The following is a 19,897-nucleotide window of genomic DNA, read 5'->3' as shown; positions in this document are numbered from 1 at the left end:
TATTGAATTTTTTTGATAACTGAGAATGTTATGGATAGACTCTTATCACTGAAATTTAAAAATTAATAATATCATAAAAGTAGATTATTGGTTTTCCAAATTCTTTTGGTATTCCAATTTTTCATTCTCTTTTGAACGACGTCATGAATTTAAATGTTGATGTACACGTATTCATTATGTAAGGTAGTCGTACGAAACCCAAGTAGCGTTACCCTTGCTACAGCAAATCTAGTTTACAAAAACGAAAAAAGCTCAGGAGGGAAGAACAAATGGCGGCAAAATAAAACGATGCGAAAAAATTAGAGAAAAGAAATCAGTTTAAAGAGTCAAAACCTAAAGAAGCCATAATATGCTTTCAAAACTCTCTGCATTTTTCTTAAGATCCCGAATATATCCCTCCCTCAATTCTCTCTAATTTTCTTACTCATCCTTGTAATCGCTTTTATGATCGTACAAATAAAGGTATTCTTTAATTTTAATTTTTGATTTTATTTTTTTGGTAAATATTCGAGGTTGTTTCTATCGAAGATTGGTTTTTTTTTTTTCAATAATTTATTCAATCCTTGTTTGGTTGTTGAGAAAATGGAGGGAATTTGAAAGAAAGTTGTATTCCTGAGTACAAAATCTATGGTTCGTTTCGCTTCTATGATTTTTGAAACTGTATAGAATGATAAAATCGTTGTTTGATTGCTGAGAAAATGGAGGGAATTTTTGAAAGAAAGCGGATTGAAGAGTACAAATATCTAAGATTCCTTTTGCTTTTATCATGTTCTAAAATGTGTTGCAATCTCTTTGATTGCTGTGAAAAATGGAGAAAATTTGAAAAAGAAGTAATATTCATGAGTGTAAAATCTAAGATTCCTTTTGCTTTTATGATATTTTATATGTTCTTGTAAAATGTTTGTTAAATAATTGTTTGATTAACGGATTGCTATTCATGATGAATTATTCATTATACTTTTACTTATTTGAGTTTGTAATAAATGTGTGTTTGTCATTAAGTTTTGCAATATTGTTGGATGGTTGCTATGAAATTTACATATCAGATTTCTCTCTCCTTTTGAATGGTAAGGATTTATATACACGCAATGCATTGTAACAACTTTCCATTATTGTTGGTTTGTTTGATGATTATCTGTTTCTGAAGGGTTTTGCTGGAGTTCACAACAGAGAGAGGATTTATACCATACTAGGTGGCTACATGTAGCCTTTGATTTTTGTTAGCTATTGGCAAATTTGGTTTTAGATGAAAAAAATTTCCTATGAATTTGTGAATAGATTTATTAGTTTTTATTACTTGTAAATAAGTTCCCATGCATGACTCAAGTGAATCGAAGTTAATTTTTGTTTGATGTAGGTTCATACAAAGGGTGAGATCAACTATTTAACAGCAAGGTGTTAACTGCAGTTCACAACAGAGATAGGATTTATACCATACTAGGTGGCTACATGCAGCTTTTGATTTTTGTTAGCTATTGGCAAATTTGGTTTTTGATGAAAAAATTCCAATGGATTTGTGAATAGATTTATTAGTTTTTATTACTTGTAAATAAGTTCCCATGCATGACTCAAGTGAATCGAAGTTTATTTTCGTTTGATATAGGTTCATACTAAGGGTGAGATCAACTATTTAACAGCAAGGTGTTAACTGGAGTTTGAATTAGGCTAAACATGCTATGATAAAATAGACTATTGGTTTAGTTAGCAAGTAAAAAACATTTTTTAGTGGAGAGTTAGGGATTTTTTTTTAATATCATGATCATTTCAAGGCAAGAAATGTGCTTAAAAGACTGTTGTATCGTTGGATGAGTCAACAAGCAAAAAGGATTTAAGTATAAGAGGTATAATGAATCTTATTGTTTCTGCATAAGTATAAAAAAGTGTTTTCAACAGATGATCAAGTAACAAGTTATAGAAGTTTAGAAAAAGAGGGAGCAAGCATTATGTTAAACATTCTTTTAGAATGTGGAAGCAAAGTTAAGTGCATTGCATTGTAGGAATTATGTAGCTACACCAATGAAGATGTTCCGCTGTGAATGCATTCTTATCCTTGTCAAAAGAGAACTGTTTTTGGTAAATTATAATAAATTGCTTTGAAGGCCCATCTTCCAAATTCTTGAATGTTCATTTTTGCAAAACGTAATAACTTGGAACTTTGATGGTTTATGAGTCTTCAATTGGCTTTTGCTGCATGCATAAGGGAGGCAAAATCTGGCAGTTTGGGTGGCAAAGCAAAGTTAATCCTTTTGTTACTGAAAGTGGTATATTTGATATTTCAAGAGTTCCACAAGACTGAATTTGACTCTAGTCAATGCGCAGAGGATAAGCATGACAAAAGTTCATCATGGAAGAGATAATAATTGTTGATAGAGGCTACAGTGAAAACAAAGGAAATTATATTGTTTGGATCTTTTGTATGTTTGTGTTATTACTAGGAGGAAACAAGGGGAAAAGGGGAGAATAAAAGGACTAATGCAAGAAACTCTTGATAGGCCTTCTTGCATAACCTTTCCCTTTATATTTGTCTTATGTGCATCATATAAATGTTTATGTAATTCATATATTTAAGCGCTCTTGTAGGAAGCCTAAGTGTGGATGCTCTGTTGAATTGCTGTGTTGAGAATTAAAACTGGGAAGATATAGAGCCTTTAATTAGAGACTAAAACTTTTAGAGTAGGTTACTTGTTTCCTCATACTCATGCAAAGCTATTTATACCTTCATCATGTGTGCACATGTTTTTTCAGTTTGTTGTTTTCATGTGTATGTTTAATCTCTGCAATCATGCTTGCTCAAGCTTCTATAGATCTGTTTCTCATTTTGATGATTTCAATACAAAAAAGCTGAATGGAGACAATGTTGTTATGGCATTCAAAGCTCATAGTAGTAAGGTCAAATTGTTTTCTAGCATTTACATCTACTCTTCATGATAAAAGTTTTGTAATAATTTTTTAGTACATATTTATGACTTGTTTGAGAGATTACTGAGGCCTTTAAATCTTTCCATATTTGTTTATTTACCATACACCACATGGTTCTTAAAATTTAATGTTCACAGTCTTGAAAAATCAGTATCATTGAATATTTGGACTTGTTAAGTTCAGTTGGGTGGGATGCCTTAGAAAATCATTAAAAGTGAAAGGTAGTAGGCCAGTAAGCCCCTGAAATTTTGGAATTATTATGTGCTATGCATGGTTTGCTTATGTGCTGCCAATGATTTTTACAATAACTTAGTTTGAATGGCAATGCTGGGCCAAGTTTGATAACACGGTCTCAATAAGAGCTATTTATTGCTTAATGCTGCATTATCGACTAAATCCATTTATACATTGTCAAATGACCAAATGTGATGAATGAGTGGTTGCATGCATTATGAAGACTTGCTGGGCTAGGAAGGGTTTAAGTGTAGTTGTATCTGTCACTGTTTTACTAAATTAAGTGACACATTTAGTGCAAAATATGACTTGAATGTTTTAGCTCTGAAGGGTGTCCTACCAAAATGTGCTAGTCGATGGCAAGCTTTGAAGAGTGTGTTACCAAGTCTTTTTCATTTTTAAAATTTAATTTTTCTCCCTGTATGCAGATAAATTAAATGGGAAAGTGTGTGCAGAAGTTAACTGTCTTTTTGCTTTTTCAAATAAACATTGATATCAGAAGTTGTTTCTGCATGCAACAGGTAATGTGCTGCTTTGACTCTTGAATATAATGTTCTTGAAAATTTTCGTCTTGCCATATGTCAATTGGGGAAAATGGGCTAGAAAAAGGACTCTTTCAACCCTTCTGGCAAATTTTAATTCTCTAAAGCCTATAAATATACACATTAATTGTTGGAGCCGTCAATTTCCTAGGTGGGTAACATTTTAGTTGTGATCTTGTTGGTGAAAAATCAAGGTGACTATATCTTTGCGAAATTGGTTTACTGTCTTCTGGATACAACAATAAAGTAGCAGGCATTTCAGAGATGTTAGTTTTGCCTGAATCAGGTATGATTTTATGATCATCCAATTACAGATTTAATTTCAATGATCATCTGAATGTGCTGGTTCATTAGCTTTGCTGCAGTCATTCCACTATTACTCATGCATGACAAAGTTTTGTCATTAAGAATAAGGCTGATATGAGTTATTAGTATTACTTACAATATGACAATGTGTTCAATCCATTAAGTGTTGGGTTGATTTAAAGGAGAGTGAATTCTTGTGATCATTAAATATTTTTGTAATTATTAGATTTCATGGAAATACACACCATATTGAGAATTTTGGTGCTCTTAAGAAATTAGGTGGTAAGCAAGACTTTTATGCCTTAACCCAAGACAAATGCACTACCAAGCTTTGCTACATCCCTTTCAATTGGTCTACAATGTCATTATTGAGAATCCCTGTCTTGTTGTCCACACCCTTATTTCATCTATTGATATACAGAATTATCTTTTCATTTCCTCCTTTTGGTCAGGCTAGGAAGAATATGACATTTATTATATTTTTACCGTGTTATACCCATAAGGTATTTTATAGCTTGTTGAAATATTTTATCCCCTGAAGTGTCAAAGACTTTTCTACGTCACTGGAGATGGTCTGGTAAATAATTGGTTTGTGGAGAAACATCTACACATCCTCAAAAACAAACCTAAAATATTAATAATGAGATGTTTGAATTAGTAGTTGTTAAAACAATAACAGGTGTGAACAGAGATCGTATAGGTGCTCAAGCACTCCATGGTTTTGCAAATGAAGTCCAGGGCAGGGTGTATGTCCAATTCTCATGTTATGTTATAGTGTTGTGGTTATATTCAAACTAAATCTGAATAATATTGATAAACCATCATGTTTGTTATAGGTATTATAGGTATGTTTAGAAGCTTGCTGGAATATGTTCTTCAAAGGCTGTATTCTTGGGTACAAAGAACTTGTTTCCTTCTTCTTTGTCATGTAATTTCTTGTTTTATTTTCTCTTTCTGTTGTGGTTGAGTGGTTTCGATTGGAGCACCAGTAAAAATAATTAGTTACAATTGTGAGCTAGATAATTGATTATTAGACCAAATATTTCTCATGCAAGTTTCATACCAATACCTTTCTTATTGTTTGCCATGATATTGCTTTTGCCAGATCGTAGGTTTAGCAATAATTGTTCTTAGAATTGCAGGTATTTTTTTACACACTAGATCTTTATTATTAACAAGATTTTGAGCTCCTCATGTAAAGACCATGCCATTACAGACACTGAAAAAATTTTAAGGAATCATGATCTTCTAAAAGACTTGGTGATAATTCATGGAGGTCGGGCTACAGCTTGATGCAGACATCAGGCCCTACAAGAGCTTACACTTTGCCGCCTAGATACAATGGCAAAAGGGAAACTTAGATGTTAGAAGCAGTGTCTTTTCTCTGGATGGTGTGTTTGGTAAGTTTCTCTATCGGCTTGTGAAAGCACAGATATCTTTCAATAGTGCATGGTTATTTCTTCATCATCCATTTGAAACTTCTAGTCAACAAGTACAAATATCTTTTGTACATATGTTCTCTGCAATTTAAAAAATCTCAAAAACTCTCAAAATGATCTTATGACACCATAATGCTTGTGATCTCAAGCCTTTTTTTATCTTTAATAAATTCTTTGAATGTTAGCATATCTTGTTGCCTGTCTTTTTTACTGTAATGTTTCATCTTCTTGCTTCTTTTTATTTGAGGTATGTATTTGCAATATTTTCTGATGCCGATTGTTTGAATCATCATCCTGGACTTGTGTATTCCTATGAATCTATGCTCCAACTTGCTTGTATATACTGTTGCAAATATGTAATGTCATGACTTCCTTAGCATGTATAAAGTCTAGGTGTCTAAAACCTTTAATGCCATTTCTTAGAGGATTCTGTGTCTCATCTCAATCTCTAGAACATTTTCAGCGAACAGAATTTCATAATTGTAATCTTATTTCTTGCAACATTCTTCTTATAACTTCCAAACATCTAATAGTACTAATCAGTGTTCCCCCCTGGAATCCTTTTTCTCTCTCTGCTCCTTTTTATAATCATGGCCTGGTTTCAGTCCCCTATTGGATGTGGAATGAGGAACTCTAGTTGGATATGTTTGTAGACTCAAGGAACCTAATTGCCAACAATTTGGGTAGACTTTTTTGGGTTAATTAGCTTTGTGGTTACGCACAGACACATTCACTTAGGCTAACTCTATGATATATATGTAACTGCATGTGTGTGCATATGTAATGCTCTTGTATATTACATATTGGAGCATGAGTAGGGGAAATTTTTTCTGACTATTTATTGAAAAATGGCTCTCTTCGGAGCATGAATTCAAATAATCATCACGGTTTTGATCAATTGACAGATTGCATCCCACTTTCCATGGGATTTAAAATTTCATTAAAAAAAATTTCTTCATGCAACATAGGATGAATGGATCTCATGTTAGACAAAGAACAATAGTGTACAACAATGTGTTAGTAAAAATTTTCCTTCTGTGCTACATCACCAAATTTTCGTTTCCTTTATGGACAGATGCTGGTTGGCATATTTTAGTTTCCTTTATGGATTCATGCTGGTTGGTACCTTTTGGTAACAATCATCTTTCTGTTGTGCCTGGTTTATCTCTTGTTTTCAGTTTTTGTCTTGGCCAGCTTACTTGCTGGAAAGTGCAACCTGGCCATAAGAGGTCGGGGTGCTCGTGTTTTTTGGTCAAATCCCCTCACACAAACAAATCCTGCAAATAATTTTAGACAGTCAGTTAAAGAAGCATGGGTCAAAGCATGATAAATCTTTAATACATGCATGATCATTACTAGTTCTTAAAAGAGTGAAATGTGGTTCAACTGAAATTCATTGACATATTAATTGCAATGTTTCCTAAAGGGACTTTGAATTAGTGATGTCTTATGATAGCTGTTCTTCTAATATCAGGAAATGATGTTTAACATCTAGGCAGCAGGACTTAAGTGATTCAAAATGAGAAATATACTGCACCTTAAGGAATTTTTCATGTTATAGAAGAAAACAGCCAATTTAAGTAAGTTTTATATGACTGGACATGACTAAAGTGCAACCATCGGTACAATGGTGATTTTCAACAGCTAGCAACTAATAGTAAACTACTTAGAATGGATTATTAAATCATGACTAGTATATATTGAGTTTCTGTAGCTTTAATATATGGTCAAATAAATATCATTCATAAGTACATAATTTTTGCAACTGGTGTTTTATTCAATGAGTTGAAAATTGTGAAAGCCAAACCACATGAGTGTCAAAATGTTTAAGAGATTGGCTTACATCTCTTGAAACCCTTATAGCCATAGTCAAGTTCTAACAAGTTTTCAAACTTTGATGAAGATATGCAAATTGCAAGCCCTAAAATGTGGATGATGAATGAGTCGGGACTTGAATGTCAGACTCAACAATGTGGCTAAAAATCTATGCATTAAGTCATTTACAACTTGTATATGAACCAGGGAACCCTGAATAATTAGTGATTGTCTATCTTTAGTATTGCAATTATGAACATTCTACTTTCTTAACAACGTTCCTCTCTCTAAAAGTACCCTTTAGCATCAGATAGAAATGACTATAATGTGTGACCCCATGGATAGGAGTGGTAACTCTTGCCTTCCAAAACACTAGGCAGGGTGTCACACTGTCTTTTAGACCCTGGTGTCTTTGGATATGATGCACCTAGTGAGAAGCCAATTAATGGCAAGGGGAGTGAGAGGCAAGTAAATGAAAGAGTTGGAAAATAAGGAAAAAGATGCAAAGTGAAATTGGGAAGAGAGAGACAGATCTGCAACCACTGTGTTGGGTAATAGGTCCTTTTTTCTTTCTTTGGAGGGTGAGAGATAGAACGTGCATACTGGTGCTGTTAAATAGTATATATGATTTACTTGGGCTCTAACCACACTTAGCTTTACCATCTCTACTTGCTTATGATTATTCAAAAGTGACCCTCTTGTAATATTTGTTTGAACAGTAAAATTACTTTTGTTTGACATTTTTCTTTACTGCAAAATAAATTGAAGTTTAAATTAGGAGTGACTGATGATGTTTACTTCTGTCTGCTTACTGGCTTTAGCTCATATCTCTATCAGGTGCAAAGCAATTTTTTTTAATTGTAAACCTTCTCATTACTAAATTTCTCTTTAATTTGCACAATCCTTAAACCTAGATCTCTCCATGTGCAAGTTACTTTGGGATTAAAACGTAGTATTTCATTCTTTTTCTCATTCTTTACCATAATTTTATAATCTCCGTTTCCTTTCTATGTTCTTTCCTTTAGCTAAAATAGCAGCAAGTAAGATGTCTGAGCTTTTATCAGCAGTTTTTAGATCACCTTTTCTTATCCAGTGTTCTCCTTTAACTTTCCAGCTCTGAATGCATGAATGGTTCATTATGAGTCCCTAGTCCAAAAAGGGTACCTTCATGTATTAACCACCATGGTGGCACTTCTGTTTTTTCTTTTTATCATCAAAATAATTCATTGGTTGGCTGCATTTCTACCCAATGCATTTTTTTTTTCTGTGATCAAAATGTTGAAAAAAGAAAAGAGAGAAAACCTGGGTTTCTAGTAGGAAACCATTGGTTAGTGTATATGAACTTATCGTTTGATTGATAGGAATGCTGAAACTAATGTGTTATAAATAAAGTAGCAGTTTTTGGCCCATTTCTATATATGTGTACCTAATAAGAAGCTGTTTTTGGCAATGTAGGTAATTAAAGAACTAAAAGTAACATTTCATACCTTTCCAAAAGCAGTACTGAATTCCCTCAGTTGAAAGTCCTGGTAGACATGGATTAGTTTTGTAAGTAACCTTTTTCCTTTATTACTAAACCAGGGCAGCAATTTTAAAGTTCAAAAGCTTGGTGGGTAATTTCTTACCTTTGAATATTGTTGATACAGATGTTCCAAAGTATACAGTTCGTCTAGGTAAATTCCATATCCATTCCCTTACAACATCCACCGGGTTGAGGCTTGATTCATGATCTGCAAAGACCTGTGTGGTAAACTTCATTTTATAAGCATCTAATAATCAAATAAAGTTATACATGCTGGGCGGTGTAGGAATCAATAGAGCGTCATTCTTTGAATGTTGAAGTATAATCCATATCTTGTCTAGGGTAGGGTTCTGGTTTCCCAGCTCCCACTGGATCCCCCTTCTTCTGAGTCTTCTAAGAATTAGAGTTGGCAATAGTTTGAATAAAATTACCTCATTAACTTGAAAATATGTCCCATTTAAGGGAAAGCTTCCTCTCATTGCAGTTCTACAAGGTATCTATACACATTGCGATGTAAATATTAGTGAAGAATCTAGGAGGTATATGCATTTTGTGCTTCCGTAATATGTATGTATTAGTAAATCTTGCTCACCAAGATGGTTCCTCGTACTGTCTGTGAATTAGCTTCTCTTACACTACTGCAAACAAAGCAAGTCTTCTCATTGCACAATCTTCCTGGTTCTTGGGACCCACAACTTTGTTCTGGTGGTTGAATTGAATTTGCAGTTTCACCTATTAAATGCATGTTTATAGAAGCTCATCTAATTAGTTTGTAGTAGAGCAAACAATATCTTTTTCCACTAGCAGTCGCCAATGTGAACTTTGAATTCTGACTTTGATGACATATCCTATTAACAAACCTGCATACCTATGGTGTGATCTTAACATTGTATCCTATTTTCAGAAGTATATATAAATGGCATGAGGTGCTGTTTTGTGAACCTCTGAGCCTGCTTAATATAGATTGACATTACCGAGGTTTTGTTCTTACCCGGTGTCCATATAGCAAGAAGATAGGGGCTAGGGTCATCAGGTTCACGCCTTTCCATCTATAAATATTGTAAAGTTGGAAGTTAGAGACATAGATAATGCATAGAACTCCGAAAATTTTGAAGAAACTAAGAATAACTTACCTGTTTCAAGATTGGATGCGTATCTGGAAGCTCATATCTGCATCATTGGAGCTATGTATTAGGATGGGTATCTGGAAGCTCATAGTGTTTACGGATTAGTTGGTATCAAAATTCTCTTGGGCTAGTCATTTTGACCTCTTTATCAGCAAGTTTTCTTTTTTTTTTTTTTAAAGCAATTGCCAAAGTTTAATCAATTTATCTTAAGTGGATTTTTCTTATGCATTGGTTGGGCTGATATGGCTTTAATGACCTGTTGTTATTCCATAATTTAGCCCTTTCTGATCATTATATTAACAGGTTTTTTTCATGATCATAGGTTTGGTACTTGGTTACATCATGATTGGGAAAATATCCACTTACACATAGTGCTCTGTCCGTAGCCTGCTCACATTCTTCAATTTGGGAGTGGGGATAGAAGCAGCTTCAGGATTTAAAGCTACTAAAGCCTTTGATAAGTCTCCTTCCTGGAGTTCCATCTTTGCCTGCATGTAATGCTGGAGGTTTGCTGTGAACTCTTCAATATTGAGTTTTATTGTGGGAATTTCATCAGGATCCTCATAATATGCATCTTCGATGTCACTTTGTGATTCTTCTTTTTGCTCTGGTTCTGGTGTCGCTGGTTCTTCAATGATAGGTTCACAGTTGCCATTGTTAGACCCTACTTTAAGCAAGTTCTGCTCTGGTGGAGGTAATGACATTTGATTGACAACTCTGACAGGGTTTCTCTCAGACATCATTGGAACAGTTGAAATTGTTACGCTCTTCTCTTCAGGCCCTGGCAGTGCAAGCCTTGCACTGCATGAAAGAAAGTTGACACATGTGAAACATGCAGTTTACCTCTTTGAAAGCCAAGGTAGGTGGTTTTAAGTGCATCTATCTTTCTTTCTGTTTTCACTTTTATCATCAATCTAATTCTCTCAAGTTGTCTTCTTTCTTTCCAGTCTTTTTAAAAGTTGTCCCCTTTGTTCTTTCTTTAACAGTCAAGATGACAGGTTGCACTATCAACTATATTCTTATTCAAACTCGCCTAATGCGCATTTGAATTTTTAGATAAGCATTTTCAAATGTGAATTGGTATTTTGGGTCTCAAATGTGTTCTGAAGGTGAATGCTTTGCATTTTACAAAGTTCTGAAACTATTGACACATTAATTTTTTTAAACTCTATTCCTTTAAAGCTTGTTGGCACCTCACTTTGTGTTTTTTTTTTTGTTGACATGGGTTTCCTGCCCTGGTGTGAATGCCCATTTGAATATATGGGAAAGAAGCATCTACTCTATTGGGTATCTGAGAGGTTTGCGACAAGTCCTATCTGCTTTATAGTTAATTATCTTGGACTCCCCTTATGTTTTGGATACAAGTAATATTTTCCCCATGAATGGGGATGCCTGACACAATTCATGGCTATGTCAAGTATCCAGGAGATTTTAGATCTTAGTAGATGTCAGTTGCATCGATTGTTTACATGTCATCTTGTGTACAGTGTTTATTTTACTTGGATGCTATAAAACCTTTACTGCCTTATGTAACAAAGGTAATTGTTGGATGCTAATAGAAGTTGAAGCCAGTGGCTTGACAACAAAACTACATCAGCAATAGATGATTATTAAGCAGTAACCGATCAAGGAAACGTATAAAGACTTGGATTCTGATTTTGAATCCTGTGTCTGGAAAATTAGATGCATGCTAATGATAGTGCCTAATTCTACCTGCATGAATTATTTTGACATTATAAACACAAGATGGAACTAGGCTGGGACTAACCTTGCAAAAGCACTTGCAAAGTGCCTGCACTCTCCTCTCATTGGACATGCATTGCAATTCGGTTTGCTCTTTGTGCAGAAAACCTACACAGCATGCTAACGCATAAGCTATCAATGCTTTTTATAGGCCTTACTACAAAATATGATTCTAATTTGGGAAGCATTGATGTAAAAATGAACTAATGAAATACCTTTCCAAATGTAATCATTTGATAATGTAGTTCATACCTGTGCCAATAGTGCATAAATCAGTAAAAGTTTTTCTATGAATATGCATGTATGTAAAGAGGGGTTATGAAGTTACAATGTTAGTTGATCAAGTTTGCATAATCTTGGCCAGAGGTATTTCTGAATTGAATCCAGAACCGGGTACCTAAGAGGAACTTTATTAGCATCTGTGAGCAACAGGGCCACGAGAGAAAGATGAGATTGACTTGTTAATTGTCTAATACTTACAATTCTAGGAGGTGCAACTGTAGTGACTCAGGCAGTGGTTGGAGAGGAACCCATCCCAGTCTAACCGCTATTCGTCCAACATTTGTGTCAACCTTCATAAAATGTAAATGTTACACATTGGATGAACAATTTTGTTTGTCTTTTCAAACTAGAATTTTAGGTAAATTTTAATCGAGTCTTACCGGAAAAGCAAGATGGTGAAGGGTTAAAAGCCGCACACACTCCACACTTTTAAGGCCCAATCCCCGTATACTTAAAAGATAATCCCTGCAGCATAAATAATTTTATGATGCCATAAATATAAACTTCTTAGGTGCTGGAATCAGTTAATATTTCAGTCTGGATCAGCTGATGCCATGAATAGTCTTGTTATTTATGAATAGAATAACTGTAATCAAATAATGAACAGTGAAATTTTAGATGGCTTACTTTGCTTTATCAGGGGGAACATATCTCAACCATTCCAGATCAATGCTTTCATGGTCTCCAACCAGTCTGTTCAAGAATTCCTGCAGATTTTTTCAAGTACTTTTAAATTTGCTGCAAAGGTTTCATAATAAATACTGCTCTGAAACAGCTCCTAGCTAAGATCAATTCCCTAGAAATTGAATTCATTAGACATGCCTTGATTCTTTCTGCTAACATGTTGTTCATCCCTCTTTCTTTGATTGCATTAGAAATCTCATTTACATTAGCATTCCTCATTGCCTCGTAATCCAGGGAATCCATGGTATCTTTGCTTCTTTCTTTTTTCCAACCATTGGCCTCCGCCTGTTTTCTTAACCCATCCCAGTCAGTTGTATGATTTTTCTCTCCTTGAGCCTTTCTTCTTTTAGGCTTTAAGATGCTATTTTCTCCATGCTCTTTTCCAGAAGAATGCACTGGCTCCTTTGCATCTGATTGAACCTCTCTGTCCTCTATATCTTTGTCCTTATTCAATACAGATATTCTCTCAACATTAGAAGGTCTTTCTGTGAGTTTAAGGGCATTTGCAGTAGACATTGAGGTACTTTTCTGCATCTTACTGACTGCATCAGCGGTTAGAGGCATTATGACTGATGTGCTTTCTGATTGGAAGGCCTTATTCCTCTTTTCTTGATGGTTGTTGCAAAGCTGATTACTTTTAGTACAATATCCTGGCCAAGAGACTTCTTGTTGGTGCATTATGTGCTCGCTTGATGAAGCATTCAAGGCTGTTGTGGCCATATCTTGAGTTATAGGTTGTGCATTGTATTGGACCATGATGTTACCTCCACTTTGTCCTAGTTGTTTTGGCTTGTTGAATCCAGAAGCAGTTGAAGCCCAGGAAGACATGCATTCTTCACCAAAAGGTTCAAGACCGTCTAGTTCTTGCGCTTCAGACTCCAAAGTCCGGTACAGCGAATGGTTACTTACTCCAAATGCTTCTAACTGCACTTCTTGACTTCTAAAATGGCTACCTTGATTGAATGAGGAAGGCCGTTTGACATTTTCCTTTCTTTCCAATTTTGACTTCTGTCCATTTTCTGTAACTTCTGACTGTTTATATGTTGATCCTCCATGAAACAGTGGGGTCCCACTTACATAATTGAAAAATTCCTCAAATGAGGCACTGTTCTCTTTCTGGTCAAGAGTTGAACCATGAATGTTGTTGAATTTGCAGCCTGTAGTAGGATCTTCTGTTTCTGAGTTGGAGCCTGAGTAGGATCTGATTCCTCCAATTGCTTGAATGACCAAGGAATCAAAAGAACCTTGTGATGATAGCACTTCTTCCTCTAAGCTCTGACTATATGCTTCCATGAAGCTTGTTCTTTCTATACCTGAATTGTCACTGTTCCTTTGATAATCTGTTGACCTGTTAGGTGTCATAGAGCATTGGCTGTCAAGTGGATGACTAAATAGATTTTCATGCCATTTGAAGGTTTCATTTGGATTTGGTTCATAGATTTCTGGTTCTTCAATTAGTGTTTTTGCCCCATCTCCATCACAGTCTCTCTTGCATGATGACTTCAAAGGAAATTTTGCTGCTAGAGACATAAAGGCAGAACTGCACAAAGGAAAGTAGGAGAATGTGCATTTGTACTGCAGGTTTTCATATTTTGGAAACTTGATCTCAGTATGTAATAAAACTAATTTACCTTGAAAGGTGATCTGAAACATTTTGGGTTAGGAAGACTCCTATCACAGAATCCACCACAGATCCTTTCCATTGTGAGAAGCGCCTATCTCCTGCATGGTTTTACGAAATCTTTGGTCAGCATACATGCAGACATCTACAATACTCAAGTGAAGAGCATACACTGACAATTCAGGTAATTTTGATTGATACAATTTGTTATACATGAGCTGCACAAAAAGGTACTAAAAATTCCAAAATTGCTCATGTAGGAACTTTGGTAAATAGCCAGACAAAATTTTACTGTGAACCTGTTATAGAAATGTATAATTTTCTGTGGCAGTCAAGATCAATTATTTGAAGTTCCTATCTTGTTTGAGTTAACTGCAATTTTCAGAGTAATAGTACTCAGAGAAAGAAAAACACATTTTATATGCATTCCTTTCCAGCTCCTACTTAGTGTCAACTATAGGGACTTGTCTTGTTGCACTAGTTGTACAGAAGGGAATATGATGCTAGCTTGGCAATTTGTGGTGAATATGGCTGGTAATATTTATTTATCATGTCATTTTTTTTCAGGCTGTGATGTTTTGTTGTTTATGCTAGGTAGTCTCTCTTTTGATTCATGTTAATGCTGTATACATGGACACCAGTGTTTTTTTATCATGCAACCCTCTATCCCCTCCCCCTCCCCCCAATTATCCAAAAAAACACACTCAATGGTTGTGATCTACCACTTCATCTAGAACTATGTAATTATATGATTTGAAGCTCCAAGGTGTCATGTTAATCTACAAAGCAGATTCAGGAATCCTTGTACTGATCAGAATATAGCAACCAAACGTGTAACAAGCTGTACCTTGTACAAGATGCATTCGTGCTATGAATGAATCAACTCTGCCATGAAAAACTCTCCTTTCTTCTTCCCACCATTTTTCCTTCTCCTTATCTGCCCCTTCGACATCTTCTCCCTCCTTTCCCATCAACAAATTCCATATCCTATTTGTCTCTGGATCAAGGTCTACTTTAGGTCGTGACTTTCTTTTCTTGATAAACTCAAACCCCTCATACGGGACCACTGTTCCAGCTCCTTTGTATACAACAAGTGCATTCTGCACTTCTGCCTTGGCTTTGCTGTTCCTTTCATCAAGAGTGAGACCCTTGAATTTATTTATTATCTCCTCAATGAGAATGAGGTATGCCTGTTTTGCTGATGGCCCTGCATTATTTACCAAGAAGAGTTGACATAATGATGGTGAGTAGAACACTTTATGAAAATTTTTGTAGACTGAGTTGTTAAGGACTGCAATTGACGAAAGGATAAAGGTTTCTTAGTACCTCTTGCTTTAGTGGACTGCTGGTACTCATAATGTTCTTGCAGCATCTTTCCTCTTCTGGGCGGAACTCTTCTGGATAGACCAGTCCCTCTTTTCTTCTTTTCTAAAACATTGGCATGGGATGTTTTTCCAACCAACCCAAATTGCAGTATAGGAGTCTTCTCAGGGGTAGTTGGTAGAAGATGGTTGCAATTCTCGAGTGTGGCTAAGTTATGGACTAGAGTCAACCTGTTGGTGTTTCCTATTTTTTCCATGCCTGAATGCAGTTGGGATGAAATATGTTGCTTTGAATAAGTTAGGTCAGCAGCTTTAGAGTGAACATTCCTGCTGTCCCCAGTGAGTTTGCAAACCCCTCCACTTTTCTTCCTGGCTATGTTATCACTTTGAAAGTGAGGGTCAGATGTCCCACAATCCCTCAGTGACGTAAATTGTTTTGCATTAACACTGTTTGTGCCTTTTGTGTAAAGTCCTGAACCATGTGACATCGCATACTTCATGTCATAAATGCATCCACAGGATTCATCCTCTATTGTCTTTCTTTTGGGAGCCTGTTGAAAAGTCGCCCCATTAACGCTGCCATTTCTATAACCTTCATCCTTCTGGAACATTCCTTGGGGTAACAAGGAACTTATTGAACTTGCAGTGCAAAATTGTCCGTACTCAATGGTGTGACAATGATCTCTCTTGGATCCCCTACCTTCATTAGAGTTAGACAAAACTGTTGGTACTGATTGAGGGGATCTTTCAAACATTAGTTCCTTGGTCCCATTAGTATTTTCCCAAATGTTTTTTCCTTGTGAAACAGATTGAATAGTTCGCTGTGTTGAAGTGTATCCATTTCTGTAGATCTTTTGGCTCAAATCAGCATTGTCCATGTTTTTATTCCTTGCAATGACATTTAGATTTTCCATCAGGTCCTTTGCTTGAAGTCGTGAGGCTGTAGCAGCTCTGACACCTTGCGTTGATATGTAACCAAGTGGCATCATTTTATTCAGGAAGGGAGCATAGCTACTTTCAGCTTGTGGTTGTTTGTTTTCCAAAGCCAATCCAGTCTGTTGACTGGTCTGTGTGGTCAATTTTATTTGAAACCCACTATTTTCTACATTCTGCAATCCCGTGGCTTGAGATTCAGAGGACTTACCTCCTTCTAACATCTTCAGGTGCTTAAGTATTTCAGCTTGGACTTCATTGCCAGTATTTTCCAAGTCAAAATTCAATACTCTTCTGCAGGATTTTGGAGCAGGCTCAGCACTAGAATCAGTCTCCTTCATGCAATCTACTTGTTGAGTTGCTGATGCTTTCAGGCCTCTGTTGCTTTCATACTTCCTTTTTCCAGCTGTTCCAGCACTAGGATCAGAGCCCCTTGTACAATCTGCTTGCTCAGTCATTGATTCTATCTGTTTTTTGTTGTGTATGTACTCCCCCTTTACAGTTATTCCAGCACTATGACCAGATTCTTTCATAGAATCAATCTGTTCATTTGCTGATTCTTTCAGGCTTTTCCTGCGTACATACTTCCTCTTTGCTGGAGTTCCAGCACTCGGGTCAGACTCCTTAGTTGAATCTGTGTGTTCTGTTGCTGATTCTATCAGGCCTTTCCTGCGTACATACTTCCTTTTCCCACTTGGGTTGTCCTTGGAGTTAATAGTTTTTGTAATGGCCGACTTTGGATTCCTTTTGTTGCCTTCTACAATTACCTTGGGCCTGTGTTTTCTTTGTTTAGGTGGTTTTTGCTGGGGTGTCTTGTTCAGATCTATGCCCTGGTCACTTCCCCTTTCAGAGTCCTTTTTTCCCTCTATTGTTGTGGAAATGACAGCAGATGATGAATCGACAATGTTCTGTAAGAGTTCACAATTCTGTTGAGAAACTTCATTTCCATTGGATGCAATTAAAATTTCCTGCTTTTCCTTTTCATGAATTAAGCTTTCATCTCCTGCAGAAGTTGGTACTGGGGAAATCTGCTTGTCCTCCATCTTCTTGGTTTGATCTGGTGCTGCTGGCATGGATGGGAATGAGGTGGCGATATGGGAGGCTGCATCAACTTCTGTCCTTGCTGGTGAGTTCATATTGGACATTGGTTTGCAAGGTACGGGAAATCCATCTGTAAAAAGGTACTCTCAATAAACATATTCATTAATTATGAGCATAGTTCAATCTGCTTGAACTTAAGCTATCATGACGGGTGTTTTCATGGCATTATAACAGACTGACTATTTCATAAAATTGCTAAATCCTATTAACTACATAAATAATGAATATCTGTAAGAATCACTTTCGCATGCAAACAATCCAAATTCCTATTTTCTCAACAAAATCATGAAGAAAGCTATTCTATGCACGATAATCATAAATAATTTGTTACGTGCAAACTACTATAGTCAAAGTACAGCGACATCAATTGCCATGGCTTCTAAATTTCTTTGTTAATATATTTGTTGCAGGAAAATAAGAGATTCAAATGAAATCTTAGTTGCATAAAATTTTGTTCAACAGATTTAATCACTTACATTCGGCCATCTGGAGGAAGCTGTCGTTATTTCTCAAGAAGTGCAAATTTGTGGAATGAGTTTGGTTGGAGTACATTGAGTTGTGTGGGATGGAGTGTCTCCAGTTGTCTTTTTGGGAATGCAAATTTGGAAACAGCACAGTATTTGCGCTGGTTATGCTTGCAACTCTGTTTGCAGAGGCAAAAGCAGCATTGTTTCCGGTTTCCAGAAGATTTTCCAATGAATAATTGTTCCATCTTGTGCTTTCATTGTAAAGAACATGTCTGCTGGAACCTGCAATGTTGTCGATCATTCTGTTCTTCCCTGGTAAATTTATACTTCCAAAATAATGCCCTGCACTCTGACCCATTTGTTCAACAGGGTTGAAATTCTGTGCAGGTCCATTGATATTCAGAATATCTTGTACAAATCCAGCATGAAATCCAGCCAATTCCTGCCCACTCTGACCCATTTGTTCAACTGGGTTGAAATTCTGTGCAGGTCCATTGATATTCAGGATGTCTTGTTCGTATCCGGCACAAAATCCAGCCAATTCTTGCCAATTTCCTCTTTCAGATTGGTTCCCTTGCCCGTTCACCTGGATGGGATTTGATACCGTTGGGATGGACTTTTGTGGAGTTACTGGCATCCAAGAACCTGTAAACGGAAATTCTTTTCCTGATGGAATTGAAAATTCCTCTCCAAAATTCATCCTGGAATTCATGCAAAACCAGCAACCAGTCCTGCTCTTTCTTCCACTTTTTCAGTTCTTACAACAGATATCTTCTCTCAAAGAAGCTTCAATTCCTGAAAATGTCCAGGAAATCACCAAAATCCGAATAAATTGAACTATCTCCTACCCCATTGCTTCATACCATTCTGCCAAATCACCCAATCTCCACCAAACACACTCAACATCATTACGCAGAAAGACGTGAAGGAAAATAAAAAACAAAGATAAATTCTCAGGTAGAAAACCAGTACAGCAAATCAGCATCTGAGATATAAATGCTCAAAAAAGCCATTCCCCATGTGTTGTTCAACAACTAAAAGGTACGTCATTATACCATTTCAATCCTGGAAAACATGGAAAGCATGAATAAAAATGGAAACGAAACGAAGCAGAAAAGTCAGGTAATTTAATTGTTGTAAACAACATAATTGTATCCCAAAAAATATTGACTGAATTAAATCCGTATTAAATGGGCTAGATTTGTTAACAAAAAGATACTGCAATATCTTTAAAGATTCTTCTTGTTGATATATAGAAAAATAAAATGTAACAGCTGACTTGAGTTTACACCAATGTGCATGAAGTGAAAACAGTAAATCTATGTTGAGAAAAAAAAATATTGATGTTTGGCTCATCTCACCGATTTGTTGCAGGGTCAGCTTTGGCTCCAGAGCCTAGTCAATGCCGGAGAAAACCAGTCAGTTTTCAACGGTAAAACCAGGGGAGATGGCAGAAGAGAGAGAAAAAAAAAAAAGGGGAAGAAAAGAGACATTGCACAGATAGACCATAATTTATATTATATAAATATAAAACAACTTTGGGCACCCCTTTTTGGTGTTTTTAAAGTGCGCACTCCTAAATAGCTATTGTATTTCTTTGGTTTTTTAATTTCACTTTAATTCATATCAGAACCTTGCCTTTGCTTGAGTAGGAGGCATCAATTTACAGTCCTAGAGTGGTCCCAATTATCATTTATGAAACTTTTAACATTTAGTTATCATCCGTAAACTATATATGAATTAAAAATTAACATTTTTTTAATATTAATAGCTTTCTTATAAATATTCATAAATGATTTAAGAATTACCTAGCTTGAAAAATTATCAATTTTTTTTAACA

The 19,897-nt window shown here is 35.8% G+C and overlaps 1 protein-coding gene and 1 long non-coding RNA gene across 4 annotated transcripts; one reads left to right on the top strand and one right to left on the bottom strand.

Moving 5' to 3' along the window:
• Positions 1 to 227: 227 nt before the first annotated feature.
• Positions 228 to 19,570, top strand: LOC111310391 (uncharacterized). Its single transcript, XR_016330385.1, has 11 exons — positions 228 to 462; positions 1,358 to 1,441; positions 3,582 to 3,674; positions 3,847 to 3,981; positions 5,218 to 5,401; positions 10,227 to 10,410; positions 10,629 to 14,418; positions 16,474 to 17,399; positions 17,499 to 17,670; positions 18,053 to 19,098; positions 19,432 to 19,570. It is a non-coding gene; the product is annotated as an uncharacterized LOC111310391 (long non-coding RNA).
• On the bottom strand, positions 6,256 to 19,555 carry LOC111310390 (transcriptional activator DEMETER-like). Of its 3 annotated transcripts, XM_022909811.2 has the most exons (20): positions 19,419 to 19,555; positions 18,067 to 19,122; positions 15,561 to 17,660; positions 15,082 to 15,441; positions 14,245 to 14,335; positions 12,752 to 14,153; positions 12,557 to 12,636; positions 12,310 to 12,394; positions 12,128 to 12,219; positions 11,976 to 12,044; positions 11,863 to 11,899; positions 11,673 to 11,755; positions 10,271 to 10,705; positions 9,911 to 9,947; positions 9,769 to 9,826; positions 9,370 to 9,509; positions 9,209 to 9,274; positions 8,881 to 8,995; positions 8,743 to 8,781; positions 6,256 to 6,717 (listed from the first exon to the last, which is right to left on the bottom strand). In XM_022909811.2, exons 2-20 carry the CDS (start codon positions 18,767 to 18,769, stop codon positions 6,602 to 6,604), a joined length of 6,108 nt encoding a protein of 2,035 aa, XP_022765546.2. In that variant the 5' UTR covers positions 18,770 to 19,122; positions 19,419 to 19,555; the 3' UTR covers positions 6,256 to 6,601. The 3 variants fall into 3 exon arrangements, with proteins under 3 accessions (XP_022765546.2, XP_089604672.1, XP_089604673.1); XM_089748546.1 differs by lacking the exons at positions 11,673 to 11,755; positions 11,863 to 11,899; positions 11,976 to 12,044; positions 19,419 to 19,555 and having other exon boundaries at positions 18,067 to 18,769; XM_089748547.1 differs by lacking the exons at positions 6,256 to 6,717; positions 8,743 to 8,781; positions 8,881 to 8,995; ... (6 more) ...; positions 11,863 to 11,899; positions 19,419 to 19,555 and having other exon boundaries at positions 11,978 to 12,054; positions 18,067 to 18,769.
• Positions 19,571 to 19,897: the final 327 nt, after the last annotated feature.

The sequence above is a fragment of the Durio zibethinus genome, chromosome 19, assembly GCF_047325235.1.
Source record: "Durio zibethinus cultivar Kanyao isolate XHJ-2024 chromosome 19, ASM4732523v1, whole genome shotgun sequence".
NCBI classification, from domain to species: domain Eukaryota; kingdom Viridiplantae; phylum Streptophyta; class Magnoliopsida; order Malvales; family Malvaceae; genus Durio; species Durio zibethinus.
Note: the sequence above shows the minus strand (reverse complement) of the source record. Positions and strands in the feature narration are given on the sequence as shown.